The sequence below is a fragment of the Limanda limanda genome, chromosome 13 (genome assembly GCF_963576545.1).
Source record: "Limanda limanda chromosome 13, fLimLim1.1, whole genome shotgun sequence".
NCBI classification, from domain to species: Eukaryota; Metazoa; Chordata; class Actinopteri; order Pleuronectiformes; family Pleuronectidae; genus Limanda; species Limanda limanda.
In genome coordinates this window covers 17,579,696-17,595,507 of record NC_083648.1, presented here as the reverse complement: position 1 = coordinate 17,595,507, position 15,812 = coordinate 17,579,696, and the positions used below count along the sequence as shown (strand labels likewise).

At 42.4% G+C, this 15,812-nt stretch overlaps 3 protein-coding genes across 3 annotated transcripts; 2 read left to right on the top strand and 1 right to left on the bottom strand.

Moving 5' to 3' along the window:
- Positions 1–3,054: 3,054 nt before the first annotated feature.
- Positions 3,055–3,960, top strand: LOC133017620 (transcription factor Sox-14). Its single transcript, XM_061083743.1, has one exon. It carries the CDS (start codon positions 3,073–3,075, stop codon positions 3,817–3,819), a length of 747 nt encoding a protein of 248 aa, XP_060939726.1. The 5' UTR covers positions 3,055–3,072; the 3' UTR covers positions 3,820–3,960.
- A 1,931-nt stretch (positions 3,961–5,891) lies between these two features.
- On the top strand, positions 5,892–8,536 carry cldn18 (claudin 18). Its single transcript, XM_061085062.1, has 5 exons — positions 5,892–6,111; positions 7,575–7,739; positions 7,851–7,998; positions 8,099–8,212; positions 8,443–8,536. Exons 1-5 carry the CDS (start codon positions 5,892–5,894, stop codon positions 8,534–8,536), a joined length of 741 nt encoding a protein of 246 aa, XP_060941045.1.
- Positions 8,537–9,464: 928 nt separating this feature from the next.
- Positions 9,465–15,608, bottom strand: selenof (selenoprotein F). The gene is made up of 5 exons (XM_061083906.1): positions 15,547–15,608; positions 13,942–14,109; positions 11,416–11,479; positions 10,823–10,872; positions 9,465–10,644 (listed from the first exon to the last, which is right to left on the bottom strand). The coding sequence occupies exons 1-5, from the start codon at positions 15,592–15,594 to the stop codon at positions 10,513–10,515; spliced, it is 462 nt and encodes a 153-aa protein (XP_060939889.1). The 5' UTR covers positions 15,595–15,608; the 3' UTR covers positions 9,465–10,512.
- Positions 15,609–15,812: the final 204 nt, after the last annotated feature.

Genomic DNA, 15,812 nt, shown 5'->3' with positions numbered 1-15,812 from the left:
TTATTTTATTTCACCATGACAATCTAGTGTCAATATCTCTTTCCAGACATTCCTGGATTCCTGGATTATTTATTAATGTTAAAATTATCAACTCATGTCCATATGAAAGGATGTAGATTGCTTCACATGTAGTGTAACGTGGAGTCTTTTGTTGAGGTCTTTTGCATCAATGTAAGATGATATGCATATATTATCCCTCTGTGATCTGCTCTAAGTGAGTTTTAATAATGGACACTGCTGCAGAGCTGACATCAAATCTAATATAACCTGAGTCCCATACACAGCCGTACACTTCAGCCATTTTTAGAAAGAAAAGCCAATTCTAAAGATTAAGAGATGTAATCAGTCATTCGATTTATCAATAATTATTCGGTTAATCAATGCAGTCAATTAGTCGGAACCATCAGCGTTTTTTTTCTCTCCCGCATGTAGTAGATTCTTTTCTTGTCAGACCCTGGCACACTCCCCTGGCCTGAGCGACCGGTCGGCCTCTCTGTGTCATCTTTCATTTCCTTTTCACCCCCAGGTCTTTCTGTACCTGTCAATTTCTTTCTACAGTGTGACTCCTTAATCCACCTGAGTGCATGGAGGACAGTTTTGACATAAGAAGAAAAGATAGTCTCCTAAGGAGAGGACCAGTATCTTTAGAGCCCGGGGGATAACCGGATTACGACAGCCATTTTGTGCTGCTGGCAGTTTTTCTTATTACCCGTTTCTCCCCTCCCTCATCTCTCCAGAGTTGAAATGCTGCCCTTTCTTAGAAGTCAAACCAAACACTGACTAGTACACAAAAAACACGTACCCTCTGTGCTTTTCTCCTCAGCTAAATGGAAACAGCTAAAGTTTTTGTGCAATATGAAACAATAAATCTTGACAAAGGCAACAAGAAAACAGATCATTTCTCCGAACTGACCTTCATGTCCTCCACCTCTTGTGTTGTTGTTCTCAGACAGTTTTTCTCCTCACTGTTGAAAACTCTCTAGAACATGGTCCCTCTGTGGAAGTAATCATTGTCTCTGTGTGGTGGTGGGGGCCTCCTGTGGGCCAGGCCTGAACCTACAGCACAGGAGATAACAGCACAGCCACAAGGAGACAGATCAACTGTCTGACCCCTGCTGCCACTCACTTTATCCCTCCAGCCCGTCTGCTCTTAAGAAAACCTGCAGAAAAAACATTCTCTGAAAATGTCTTATCAGCGCCAGCAATGACGCGGCGCGCGCCACTGGATCTTCAGTGTCCATTTATTTTGCCTTTGAAGAGGCCCACTGTGCCTTTGAATGTGGGGGGCAAATGAAATAAAGGCCTCCTCCTCAGCTGATATCTGAGTTCATCACCGCTACCAAAACATAAAAACCTATAAACCCGGAGCTTCAACCGACCGATCCTCCTTGTAAAAATGAGCTTCCTGTGTATATACTCCATACAGTAATCCCCTCTTATTACCTATAAGCACCTACATTTTCCACTGAGTACACAAACACACACACACACACACACACACACACACAAACACATACACAGTATTCTGTATATAGTTCGTACTTAAGTTATTGCTCCGGCATTTCTCCATCAATGTCATTTCAATAACAGATGAGATGCCTAAAGCATATGTTTGATCAGATAAGGTTTAGTAATTATGAAAACTGTAACAATCAATGCAGTCAGCCGGGCCAGTGAATTATGGTTGTGATTAATATTGATTTTGTCGACTATGGAGGAGGGAGAGGGGAGACACTTGTGCACATATTAATATATATGACACCCGCATGGCATCATGGGAAAGAATTTAAATGAGGCAATTTTGAAGGCAAGTTTTTAAGAGAGCAAGAGTGAAAACTGAGGGAGCAGAGCTTACACACACACACACACACACACACACACACACACACACACACACTGACCCCTGAACGTTTTCATTTAACTTTGTTTTAATGTAGAGACATGGTAATGTCTTCTGGGAATGTGGGAGTTTTAGCAACTGTGTGGTAGTTACATTCTGCAACCATAAGCTTGAGATGAGTTTAAGCCTGAGTCCATGATGCCGTTGCGTCCATTTTTCCAACAGGAGTTTAAATTCTTGTAGCCTGGAGAAAGCTTTCCAACAACATTTGGGTGTAAACATTGTGGGATAACACTTTATTTTGCTGATCTGCAATTCCAAATAAAGATTCCAGGACTAGACAATATATCGAAAACCCAACCAGAGACAGTTATTTTACCTCAGCGTTGTTGGGTTTTGGAGTTTCCTTGAAATAATTATTTTATTTTAATAAACTTTTAGAATTATTACTAACTGAGAAAAATCTAAATAAAACCAAAAATGTATAGGCACATAATTAGGTGTCTATAAAGAATGTACATCAGCACTGTATTTCTATAACACTCTGTGCAGCCCTGCGGTAATTAGATGGTTTTAAATGAGTTAAACAGCTACTTTCTCTGGGTTCGTCTGAAATAGACTTCATTATTGAGCGAATGAGCCATGTAGGACTTTATAGGTCTCTGAGCAGCTGCAGTTAAAAATACCCTCCATGCTGCCCGATCCCAAAACCTTTTAATTTGTAGTTTTCTGCTTATGTTATGCAGCAGATTGCTTTCTCCCCTGGTTTCCTGCCTGCCTGTCTCAGCGGAGCTTTGGAGGGACTAAACTGTTTGGAGAGGAGGGAGTCCCTCAGAAATGTTGTACAGTCACTTTTTTGTGAGGGGATTACTGTGCTCCCTCTCATTCCCATTGGCTTGGCTCGCCGTGACAGTGGTGTGGTGATGAGTGGTTGACATGCCCAGCATCATCCATAACAAGCTTCCAACTTGGTCCCGTGTGACTCCCATTCATGCGCCCAGGCTTTGCGCCTTGTGCCGTTTTCAGATCCACCTGGTGCAAAAGCTTCGCTCTGTTCGGAATTATAGTTTCAACTTTACAAAGAAACAGAAAATAACTCTTGAGTCAAATAATCTTTGATACTTCTTCCTTTTACGCACGGGAGGAGCATGCGCTTTTTGGACAGGTGACTTAGTTAAGAGTAGTAGGATCTGAGTGAACTTTTTTAATTAATTAATGTGTCAACTCCTGAAATGGCAAAACCTTTAGATCACATCAAGAGACCCATGAACGCCTTCATGGTGTGGTCCAGAGGCCAGAGGCGAAAGATGGCCCAGGAGAACCCGAAGATGCACAACTCCGAGATCAGCAAGAGACTGGGCGCGGAGTGGAAGCTGCTCTCCGACTCCGAGAAGCGTCCGTACATCGACGAGGCCAAGAGGCTGCGGGCTCAGCACATGAAGGAGCACCCGGACTACAAGTACAGACCCCGGCGCAAGTCCAAGAGCCTCCTGAAGAGGGACCGCTTCCTGTTCCCGCTGCCGTCTTTCCTCGGGGAGGCAGCGGAGCACCTGAAGGGATTTGCCATGGACTCCTTCCTCGTCCCCGGGGACAAAGCCCGGGCTCTCTTCGCTCCCTCCTCCTCCTCCTCATCATCCTCCTTCCTGCTGGAGCCGGTGGCGCAGTTCAGCACCGGAGCTGTCCAGCGCGTTGCGGAGATCCCGCACTCCCTGGCCGGGGGCGCGCTGCCCTACGGCGCGCACAGCTTCGGCTACCAGACCGGCGGGATGGGGGGACTGGGGGGACTGGCGTGTCCCGGACAGCACACCCACACCCACCCGTCACCCTCCAGCCCGGGATACATGCTGCCGTGCAACTGTAGTGCCTGGTCTGCGGCCAGTTTACACCCGCAGGTGGCGTATATTCTCTTCCCCGGAGGGATGACCAAGAGCGGCATGGACTCGTATCCTTCCCCCGGATCCAGCGTGCAGACTGGGTAGGAAGACGCACGTACACAACGGGGAACGTTTTACGCACAAGATCTTCCCATGCAATGTAACAGACAAAGAGAAAGAACTGGGCTATAATAAAACGTGTTTTCTAATCTAATAAATATAACAGAAAAATTGTTGACCTTTATTTAAAATGCCATTGGAATATTTAAGTGTTTCCACAGCAATTAAAACATTTCTAAAGGCCTGCTGTTTAATTATCTCAGAGCTGTGCTATTTACCCTGTACTTTTCCATGTCAATACAGGGTAAAGATGAGGGTGTTAAGATGCTGTTTTGTCACTCTTTTGACTAGAATTTAATTTAAAAAGTGCTGCACTATAGGCCCACGTTTAACTGTTCGAACTGAGTCAGATGAATATCCAGCTGTTGTGGAAATAAGGGATATAGGACTGTGGTTCATCTGTTTATCCAGGCCCCAAAACAACAGTAAGTCTTATATTGTATTTCTTAATTAATACACTCTTATATTTGGACAGTAACACCTGTATGTATGTCAGTATGTAGGTCTGCCTATATACTGTAGTCTGCAGCCTGTTTTGTTGGTGTTGTTGAAATACAGGTTTAAATAAAGCCTTATAATTGCAGTCTTTGGTTTATTTCAAGGGACTTTCACAAAGATTTTTTTTTAAACTATCTACATTTAAGAGTCAGTTGTTATTCAAGGAACAATATCTATGAGAAGTTGGACATTTAATTGACTGTAGAGTTTGTTTAAAGGACGATCCGGACCAGGACATTTTTCTACTGTCACTGAGATATCATCAGTTGTAATAAAAAGTTCCCAGGAATCAATAAAGATAATCTTGAGGAGGTTTATATGTTTTCATGTTTCTGACTGCTTGAGCTAGGTAACTTAATTCAACCACCTTAAAGTCTCCTGATGAGATTCATATACGACTTAAGAAAAGATAAACACATCAATATGATGCAAACAGTCCAAAGAAAGCGGATGAACGTAAGAGTTTTAAACTGACTTCCATCATCGTGTGAGTTGGCTACAGCGTGAGTTAGTAGTGTGTGTCCACTTGTGTGTTGGTGAGTGAGAGCGAGTCAGGCTGATGATAAGGGAAGAATAGAAACCAGCGCAGTTGTGGACAAAGTGATAAGGTGAAAAACTGAATCATGGACATCATGAGGCACTGTTTGTTTCAGGAAATGAGTCTCCACACTGAAACTATTAATTCTCAGTGTGCGACAATTGAAAGCAAACTAGAACTGACCCGACTGTTGTTTTTGTATTTGACACCTTTCAACCTTCTCACAGAAGAATTCAACAAGTGTCACCGGCTGAACATTAATTGTGGATGTTGTAATCACATCAGCGTGCTATTTATCCTTGGTTTCCACGGGGCACTCGGCAGCTCCGGAAAAGAGACTGAAGGATGAACTGTCAAGTTTAAAGTCAACGGGTTGTTGAGCTTTCATCTTCTTTCAGTGTCGTTGAGCAAAACGTTGAATTTTCCTTGTTTCACTTCAAATGTTTTATTCAGGATCATGGCCTGATTGAGAATCTGCTGTAATCATGTGTTTTGTTTTCAGTCCTGTGTATGTAATCCATTATTTATAAAGTGACACATTTGGTTATGCATCACTTTTTAGTTTGTGTTTGAGTGTTGACGCGGCCAATCAGCATCAACTCACTGACCAACAGTTATCAGCTCTCTGAAAGCCCTACATGAAGTCAGTGATTCAGTTTCCCGTATTTACATTAAAACGGTTAGTTCTCATTTAGGTGCCAGGTGTGCCTATCACCACTGTGTCCACACGTCTCAACACAAGGTAGCCCTGCCCATACTCGGGTGTATCACCTACTGGGTGAAACTCAACCGCCTCCACCCACCAACACCACCATGACTACAAAGCGCCCCTTTGCCCAGTTTCATTCTTTATCCTCACGCGACATACCTGCTCACTTTTGCCTCCTTCTTCAAACGCATTCACATAAACAGCTATACTTTAAGTATTAGGATTTCTATCTTTTAAACCAGACACAAACCTACACTGCACACACTCGCTGTGCCAGGTATATTTTCCTGATTTCTGAAGGAGAAAACCACAATGGCGCCTTCGGTTCTGCAGAACGGTGGATTCGTTTTGGGCCTGATCGGTGCAGCAGCCCTGATCGCAGCCACAGCCATGAACAACTGGAGTGTGAAGGACAGGCAGGGGGAGGTGGTGACATCTGTTTACACCTACAAGGGTCTGTGGCAGAACTGTGAGACGACCTCCGCTGGACTCACCGAATGTCGTCCGCTCTACGGCCTCCTGGGCTTCTCAGGTAAGACAAGTCTCCTCTATATGAATATCCAACAGAAGTTTCATTTCCTTGATGTTCTACCAATGGAACTGATTCAACCTGGATCTCCTTCACTGTCAAGGCAACAAACTCATGACATTTCCTTACTTACAGTCTGGACTTTCCCTTATGAGATCTCGTTAGATGTAATTCTCTGACCACAGTAACAATGACGCAGTGTCAACATTTTATAAAGTTGTAACAAAACTGTTTAAAACAAGAGTTTTCCAATAGAAGGAAGTAGGAGGAAGTTCTCTCACTTCCTGGTAAGATTCAAGATGGCCTGAACTAGAGTGAAATTAAGAGGCGGGAGGGTTTTAAGGCGCCGAGATGAGTCTCATTCAGGTTCACGATGACAACTTCTGGAACAAACTAATATGTCATATTGGCGCAAAGGGTTGAAATATTCTAAGTTTTGAAACCAATTTAAGGGGGAAATGTTGTAATAAAATTAGTTTAAAGGGTTACTTAAATAGATTGTAACACTTTGATTTGGTGCAAACAGAAAAATTTAGGATAATGGTGTTAAAATTTTTTAAAGGAAAATTAGGAAGAACCGGAAGAGACCTAACAGGACACAAGTGATAACTCTGATTATCTCAGACAACATGTAGAGTGCATCGAATTTCTCCTTTTTCAAATTTTTAAAAACAGATGTCGTATTTAAATAATTACTCATTACTCTGAGTTTCTGTTGCCATCGTACAAACTGTTGTTCCTAAGTCAAGTCCACACCTATCAGTGTTTGCTCGGCTCCGCAGTGCATTCTGGACCGAGTAATGGACGGCCAGGCCGAGAGTCGGTCAATACAGTTATCAGAAAGAGAACAAACAAAATGCAAAGGGCAGGTTCCTACAACACACCCACTGCAAGAGCAAACTCACCACATTATTAAGACATTATTAAGACTTGAAATATGAGGTTTCAAATGAATACACAGGTTAGAGGGCAGGTTATCACACAACAGTACAAAAAGCATTATCAAGGCGTCTTTTGAAATGAGGACCTCACAGGACAACGTATGAATATTTGTTGTTGCTAAAGTTGGACATTAATACGATTTTTATACTCAACAATAAAAAATAACAGATTCTGATTTTTATTTAGTATTTTAGTAGACACAAGTTTATTTAAATGTTAGGACTTTTAGGACACCAGAAAATACATTTTTTGGCCAAGTGTGAAATGAAGATTACAGCACTTCTAATTAAACTCTGAAGAGTATTAATATAATGTGAGAAATTAGAATAATTTTGGTAATTAGTTCAATTTCTTGAGAATTTGGAGTCATGACCTCTGTCTTTCTAAATTCCTGAGTATGGCCCCTGCAACTTAAATATACCAACGCATGCGTTATAGATAAAAAGACCTTGCTTTGCCTCAATAACATCCACCGAAATGTATTACTGTAAAGTCTCTGATTCTGAGTTATGTGTCATATACAGGGGCCTTCCAGGCTGTGCGGGCCCTGATGATAGTGGGCGTGGTGCTGAGTGTACTGGGGGCGGTGATATCAGTTTTCTCCCTCACCTGCCTCACGATGACCAGCATGGAGGACACCACCAAGGCCAAGATGAGCCTCACCGCTGGCATCATGTTCATCATCGCTGGTACGGGCACAGTGTGGATGAACATGGGTCCAGCTGAAGAGGAATATGTGTAGAAGAAATCACCGACATGATTCTCTTCATTTCACGTGTCATTCTTGTGCCCTCCCTCAGGTGTGTGCGGCATTGCAGGTGCATCCATCTACGCCAACCAGATCGTGGCCAGTTTCAGGGTGGCCACCGCCCCCAACTATGGTGGAGGGATGGGAAACGGAATGGGTGGAATGGGAGGAATGGGAGGAATGGGAGAAGGAATGCCAACGTAGGATATTAAGTTTATTATTTTCGCTTCTGTTCTCACTCTAATCCATATTGTTCACATGTTGGACCTATACGTACTTTGTGTTATTTGTATTTCCCAGATACACGTTTGGCCCTGCACTGTTTATCGCCTGGATTGGAGGCGGCGTGCTGGTTATTGGCGGCGTCCTGAAGTCACTGGCTTTCAGGGGAATGGTGAAAGATGAAAAACCCCAGTGAGTCCAACACAGATTTATATTAGTCGTAAATGATAAGCCTCTTAAATTCTGTGTATCGGAATGATTTATCATGTCTGTGAATTTGTTTTGGACCAAATTCTATTATAATGTTATCAGGTATATTCTCACTTGACGTGATTTATTTAGTCGTTTCCATGTGTTTTGACAGCAGATGCACCTTCACAACAGTCACCTTCATGCTATATGTGTTGTCTCTTGTCTTTCAGTTACCCAGGGGTTGTCTACAAACCTCAGTCCCGTGCCAAAACCGCCCCGGGAGATCATCACTCAGAGGACAGCAAGAAAACCCAATATGTGTGACTTTAAACAGCCTCAGCACTGACAGGTGGTTTATGCTCAGATTTGTGATTTTCAGCCTTCTTGCAGCCGGCTTTGTGTGATTTTTAAAATTTTCCTACACACATTTAATACTGCATCGTATTGTCTTGTGATGGTCTATCATGCCTCACATCCAAACAGAAGTCCAACAGGTGTAATGATAATTTTTAAAAAAGGCATTATTGGCAAATTATGTAGTTTTCACATGCACATTTAGTGGTTGAGATATTTATAAATGTGCAGATACACTGTGTGTAATTGAAGCTTCTTTTTTTACTTTATTTTTGAAAATAAAACACTGATTTCTGATATGTTCTAGTTTCTCTGAAAGTGTCATTAATGATGGAATGTGACATAATTTCCTGAGCACTGACAGGAAATCATGTGTATTTAGGACTAAAGTGAGTACAAGGCATTTCTAACAGGACGTATCCATCTGCCATCGTACTTCATGTGTGCAGCAATGATCTTTAAACTTCTTATAACACTTCTTGTTAGACAGGATCTGTCAACATGGAGAATAAAATCTGAACAGTCTGGATGTTTTACTTTGCTTATGGAGGCGTGTTGCTATGAGAACCGGCTGACAAACACTACAGATGCTGAAGCTTTGCCCATGTGTCTCTTCAGGCGATTCATTGGTTTCAAGGACAATCAGATGGTTTTTGCTTTAGCTGGAAGAGAAATACATGTCTGATCTATTTTGTTGCAAATTAAAATTAGCTTAGCGTTAATATTATTTTAAAGTAACTAATTCTTGTCATTTTCGGCACAAGCAATACTCTTTGTAACCACTAGATGTCAGCAAACTCATGCCTTCAGCTCGGTCTGACGCCAGGCACTCCCCTGGCAGTGATTGAATAACAGTGATTCAGTAGCAGTTTCCATTAAAACACACACTATTGGCAGATCCATCTCAAGAGACTTTATTTATTGTTGCATATTTCAACCTCCACCTCAAAAAGCAACCAAAATAAATCCAGTTTCTCTCCAAAGCAGAAGATGCAGAAAAACACAAAGGTACATCAGATCTCACATCCCAAAACTGGTTTACTGTGAGCTCTTCACAAACATGTGCCTCTGCATAAAACATCTGCTTTTGGAAAAGCAACTGGGATTAATTCAGTCATATTGAGCGTTATAAAAAATAATCATACAAGAATATCAGACAGACAGGGACTCCCACAGAGGGACAACAAAACGGGTCCTGATGTACGAATGTCTTCTCAAACCAAAGGAACAAAATATCATCTATGATTTAGATCAGTATTTAAGGGTGTGCTGCTCCTCTGGACTCTGTGATATCGTTTCACACACTCATAGAAGATATTTGGTCAAATTTAGACAAGATATTCATTCTTCAGATACAAAAACGGTCATAGAGAACAGTTATTCAACAACCATCTATCAAGGCCCAGTTCAGTACAAATTGGTAGGTAATTATGGTCAGATCCCTCAAAGTACAAGAAAGCTTTTACAACTTGCTCCTTTAGTCTCAAACCAAGCAGATACATTTTCCATTTAATTTGCTCAAGCATTAAAGATCTGTCTCTTTATTACATTTACAGCCGCAGAGATTTACTGAAGCTGTTTCTCAGCTTCTCAGTTTTCATTTGGACCATTTTATTTAGTATAAGTTAGTTCAAATTAATGCTGCTGAGAGTATTCATTTGAGGGCGGGAGGTGGTTGATCAGCATTTATCAGGAGACAGCTTCAGCAAAGACGAGTTGCTGGTGAATATTTTAGATATTTAGACTTTTTCTGCCCTGTGAGAGCCAAAAACAAAATGTCATTCACCTGAGCAGAGGAGGCACACATCTTACAGCTTCAGCACATAAAAGACAAACTATCTGCAGTTTTATAAAAGAGCAAGTTGTGAAATATGTTTTTCGTTTGTACTTTCGAGGATATCCTTTCAGTAAAGACTTCAAATTAAAAAAGAAAATTGGAGTTGTGTCTATATCTGTTCTAATTTCTCACTAAGAAACTCCTCCACGCTGTCTGTGTTCCACTTGAGGATGCTGAGTTCTTCAGCGATGTTCCCGTTATCGTCCAAAAGCTTTAGTACAGGATCTGAGCCTCTGACATACTGCAGAGAGAGAGGCAGAGAAAAAACAAGAAAAAGAGGGTGTTAAAGAAAGAGAAATGTGTATGACTCATCTGATTAATATAACCTGATTTCCTACAAATTACTTTCTACCTCAGGATGCGGTTTATTGTGTCTAATCATGAGATGATGCATAATCAACACAACTCATAATCCCTACCTTGATCTGAAGACCCTTGAACATCTTTGGCTTATCACTCCTGACAAAAGCTGTGAAGATTAAAAAAAACAGTGGTGAGACAAATGTCGGGGTAATGAATCAGCCTTTCTATTTCAGTCCCGACGCCTGTAATTAGCGACCACTGTGAAACGTCCTGAGAAGGCGGCGTTAATGGTGGAGGAGACAGTTGAGAACACAGGGTCGCTGCAGCTGAAGTAAATAAACAGCAGCCATATGGCACAGACAGGGCTCCAGACGTCTCGCCCCCTACTGAGGCGAGCGGCAATAGGTCCATCAACGTAACCCGACACCAAATTATCCAAATGGTACGCTGAGCAGAGATGGGAGGTTTGCTCCCGAGACGCAGGGGAAGAAAAGAGAAAAACTTCAAAAGCTTGTCTGAAAACTGGCCCCACAGGCACTTTAGACCACCTACTGCAAAAAGGGATTTTACTACTGCAAAAAGGAAATATTTCACTCTCATCCGCACTGATTTAGACACAGAATCACCCAAGGCATGGACCAATTTTCAGGAGGGTGGATTTTTTTAATAATCTAACTATCAGAGTATTATCATGTTGAGAGAAACTCACCTTGGACTTGGGGGAACCTCCCCAATTTTCATCCACACACCTCGAGGATGGCTCCAGCGTAAAGCTGTGGGCAGAGAAACAGAGCTTGAGGATCCCACCACACACAGAGACAGAGAATAGACTGAGGCCCGGCTGCTGTTAGAACGCCTGCCCGGCCCGGAGCAGTAATTTGATTCGGGCAGACTGATTCATAAACGTATCTGTGCAACTCCTTGGGGGTCATTAAACTGTGAGCCTGTGCATATGGATCAGGGCTGATGGATGGTGGTTTGTGCAGATCTCACTTGTAATCAAACCTCCAGCACCAATATACAATAAGTTAGAGGAAATTGGAGTGTCACAGCAGTATTTCAAGACCATGCTCCGCTCGCCGGCTTCAGTGGGGAGGAGGGAGCAAGGGTAAATGGCCTTCTCGGCTGGCTCACACAGCAAATTAAATTAAGCATGCAAATCTAAGACCCTCTGTTATTTCTCTTGCTCGCTTCCACCCGTGATTTCCCTGCTTTCCATTTAATCGCACACAGCAGATCAGGGACAAGTCACGTTGAGAACTGGGAGCTAGATAGGAAACGATAGGAAGACTCAACTTTGACTCATTTGAGAATGTAGACAATGTGAATGAATGAATGAATTATCTGGTCATCCAGTCCATCAGTGATTTCAATACGAAATCCATTCATTAGAAGCAAGACCTTTCACTTTCACAAATCCATCCATGTATCATCTTAATCTGTCTGGTTCTCTGCCAAGCTTACACACAGAGGCAGAGATCAACTACAGCCTGAAATGATCAAACAGAAATGATGTTGTATTGTCAATGAAAGAATTAGACAAAAGGTCTAGAAGTATCAAAACGTGCTTGCAAAATATGATCAGCAGCTTTTGCCCTGTAAAGCCTGTAATAATTAAGACAGGCATGCACTGCAGTCCACAGTTTCATTTGTAGTTTCTAGATGCATGTTTCAAACAGCCTGCGGCCACATCTTTAAAAGAATCATGTATTTGATATAATAATAATAATAATAATAATAATAATACCCTTTTTAAGGAACTGAGTTTTAAGTATTTCAAGACTTTAAGACCTACAGAAACACTGTAAAACTGTCCTTACAGCTGGGACAAGTGTTACCCAGAAGTAAATGGTGCATTTTGTAAAGACTGTTTTCAGATGCAGAGCTGTTTCTTGACAGTGTTGTGTTTTTTTCTATAGTTTTTTGTTAAAAAAAAAAACTAAAAACAGGGGAGCTCTACAGCACAGAGAAATAAGACACTGGGCTTGTTAGTACGTCTTCTTGTGAGGTTTGTCAGACTGGTCCGGACTTAAAGACCTGCAATGTAGGTGTCTCATGTTATTGTCATTAGCAGTATGGTTGTCCTGCTCTATAGAGACGCACTGTCTAATGACACCCAAGGGAGCTGAGGTGCTGCCATGTTCTGCAGAGAGGCACACGTTTCAAAATGAGTATCTGAAATGCCCTCCATGCTCAGTGAATCTTGCTAATCGACTGGGCTGCAGAATTAGCCATTTCTCAAAGGGTTTAATGACTTGGCACTAATGTCAATTGCGAGACTCAAAGAATTCTTAGGGCAGATAATTGTTCCCGTCTGAGCAGAAAATGTGCTCAGAGACACTGTCATTTCTGCTGGTAAGCAATTGGTCTTCTACGTGACATTTTCCCTCAAATCTCGAGCAGCAGGTCTACGAGCCCGTCTGTCTCAAACACACTTATCATCGAGAGGCGTAATGAGGTGTGGGCTACACTTTTCCAAGGTGCTGTTGCTAGGATACTACCCACACGTTCTATGGGCTTTGCTTAATCAAAGGAAAATTACATTGTTTTTCCACCGTCGCTTCACTCTGTGTTTATCCATCACTGAGCACAGCAGGGGCTCCTTTTGAATGTCCTGTAATCACTGGAAACACAAGCGCCTAACAACGCATCCCAACAGGTTACAGAGAGGTTACTGCACAACTTGACATGTTGACCCCCTGGGGGGTGTCGAACTGGGGTTAAGGAGCCTCGACTCTGAACATCAGAGGGACAAATTGAGACAGACAGCGAGGGACGGAGTCTCAGATCTGATGCACAGCTGCAAACAGTGTCAACAGACCCGGCAAGAGGGAGACTAAAACTAGGTTGTTTTTAATCAGCACACCAAATGCTGAGGGATGTGATCATCACACGTTCTGACTCAGAGGTTCCCAGAGTGCTAATACTATCCACTGGGTAGCTCGCTGCTTCTGCAAAGCTAGAGTGAATCACAACATACGCATCAGCTCAAGACTCAATTAATGAACTATCTGTTGCACATCATCAGATTTCACAAGTCTCAGTCCTGCAGTGCAAACAGTCAGTACATTTCATTTATGATTCCACTACGGGAACTTAAGTTCACCCTCATTACACTTCTATTTTGACCGAGTCCCCCTTTGAGATTTGAGCAACCCGTTCTGTGTCGTGACTGAACCTTAACAGACAATGGCTTTATGTTTTGTGTGTTCCTGGAGCTCGTTGTTGCCTTTACCTTGCGCGCTTCCATCTGGGCCTCCTGCTGGCAGCACTGTTGGCAGTCAGGCTGGATCTTGGTGAGGCTGAACTCCCCGAGCAGGTCGCAGGAGCTGCACAGCAGGTTGCTGGAGAAGCCCAGCTCCCTGCATGCCTCTGACGACAGGTCGGCACCGTACGCCGACACCTGGGGTGGGGGGGGAGAGAGGAGATGAAGAGGATTCGAATGGAAGGGAAACAAAAAGGCTATGTTTTAGTTAAGTGCTTGCCTGGGTGTTAGACACAAAAGCAAAGCACTGAAGCAAAATTAAGATTAAGGAGTCTGAAATTAAAGATGAATATAGTCTATAGTTTTGTTTTTACAGGTGCAATAAAACAGAAATCCAACAAAACAATTCCAAGCTATGCGCACTATAAAAGCAGAGTCAATTTATTTGTAAAGCTATTAAAAACAAAGGAGGTTCTGTTCAGGTGTAGTGGGCATGCATACAAAGTTAAAACAAACAGCCAAGAAAACAACAATGATATATTGAATGAATAAAAAAAACACATAACATAAGTAACATAAAACGACATGAATAAAAGCATCGACTTGTTTTAAAAGCCATTGAGGACAAATTGGTTTTCATGCCAGTGTAATAATGGCAAGGGATCATGATGCAGCTACTGCAAAAACCTGATCTCTTAAATCCAATCTGGACTAAAATCTTATTTTGTTAAGTGGACTAACGGGAAGTTACGCTGCAACTACAATATCATAACCTATCAAACTATCTGATTTTCTATTCTTTAATAAAAATAGTCTTCTGAACAAACAAGTTCAACAATTCACATCTCTCACCTGTTTAAAAGGTTCTTATATGATGGTGGCCCACAACCACCAGGAAGTAAATATTCATTTGATTTAAAATAGTGTGAAAAACACACGTAATGCCTTTCAAATATACATTCACTGCTGGTCTTTGGTTGATGATGCATCAATAGTTTCAGTCGTTAAGTAACTTTGGTTGATGGACTATAAATCAGTGATTTCTACACAATTAATTGGAACGGTGGTATTAATTAGGTTGACTGGCTGGTGGACAAACAGGAAGAGCATCTACCAGGATGTGCGAGGAGTGTTCATCCTCTTTGTTACTGACCCACAGAGCGTAAAGCTGCTTTTAACAATGACAGTCGACACCAGAGAAGCCAGCTTTCCATTGACGCATGACAACAAAGACGCTTACCGGTGACGCTCATGTTTGAGCCCAGTTTCGCTTTTTAGGAATCAGGAAATGAGTTCTGAGTTACAAATGGGCCCGATAGGAAACTCCATGATACAGTGAATCTATGGCTTCCGCTTTGTGGGCAGGTAGTGTCCGCACACCGAGCTGAACAGGTTTTCACAGGAGTGATTAAAGTCTGTTTCTTGAGGAGAACCCGAGGAGGCTTCACGTCCATCACGGCTCCGGTTGAGCCACGTCATTCAGAGGCAGCGGGAGCAGCAGGATGCGGTTTACAAAACTACGACCACCGTCGGTGAGGCTGACCCGAGACCACTGACCGCTCCGTCACCTGTCTGTGCTTATCACTGAACACTCGAAGAAGCGGAGACAACAACACGTCCAGTGTGTAAACTCACCGTTTGTAAGAGCGAGAGCAGCCACAGGAGATACACCTCCCCCGACATTTTGGATTTTGCTTTGTTAGCGAAACTCAGTCAAAGGACCACCGTGCTTAATGAAGGGCAGCCATGCCGCGCCTGAACGTTAAACTTATAAATTAACGCATTACATTTTTTTTAAATAGCATATGCTGATGATATAAATCACGTATGATGTCCTAAAAACACGCGTTTGCGGATATGTGAAAGATTGGGATACGTTTAATTTATTTGTCATGTTTCTT

Coding starts and splice junctions, on each gene's coding strand:
- cldn18 (XM_061085062.1), top strand. CDS start 5,892: ATGGCGCCTTCGGTTCTGCAGAACGGTGGATTCGTTTTGGGCCTGATC. Junction 6,112..7,574: donor CGGCCTCCTGGGCTTCTCAG/GTAAGACAAGTC, acceptor TGTCATATACAG/GGGCCTTCCAGGCTGTGCGG. Junction 7,999..8,098: donor ATGGGAGAAGGAATGCCAAC/GTAGGATATTAA, acceptor TGTATTTCCCAG/ATACACGTTTGGCCCTGCAC.
- LOC133017620 (XM_061083743.1), top strand. CDS start 3,073: ATGGCAAAACCTTTAGATCACATCAAGAGACCCATGAACGCCTTCATG.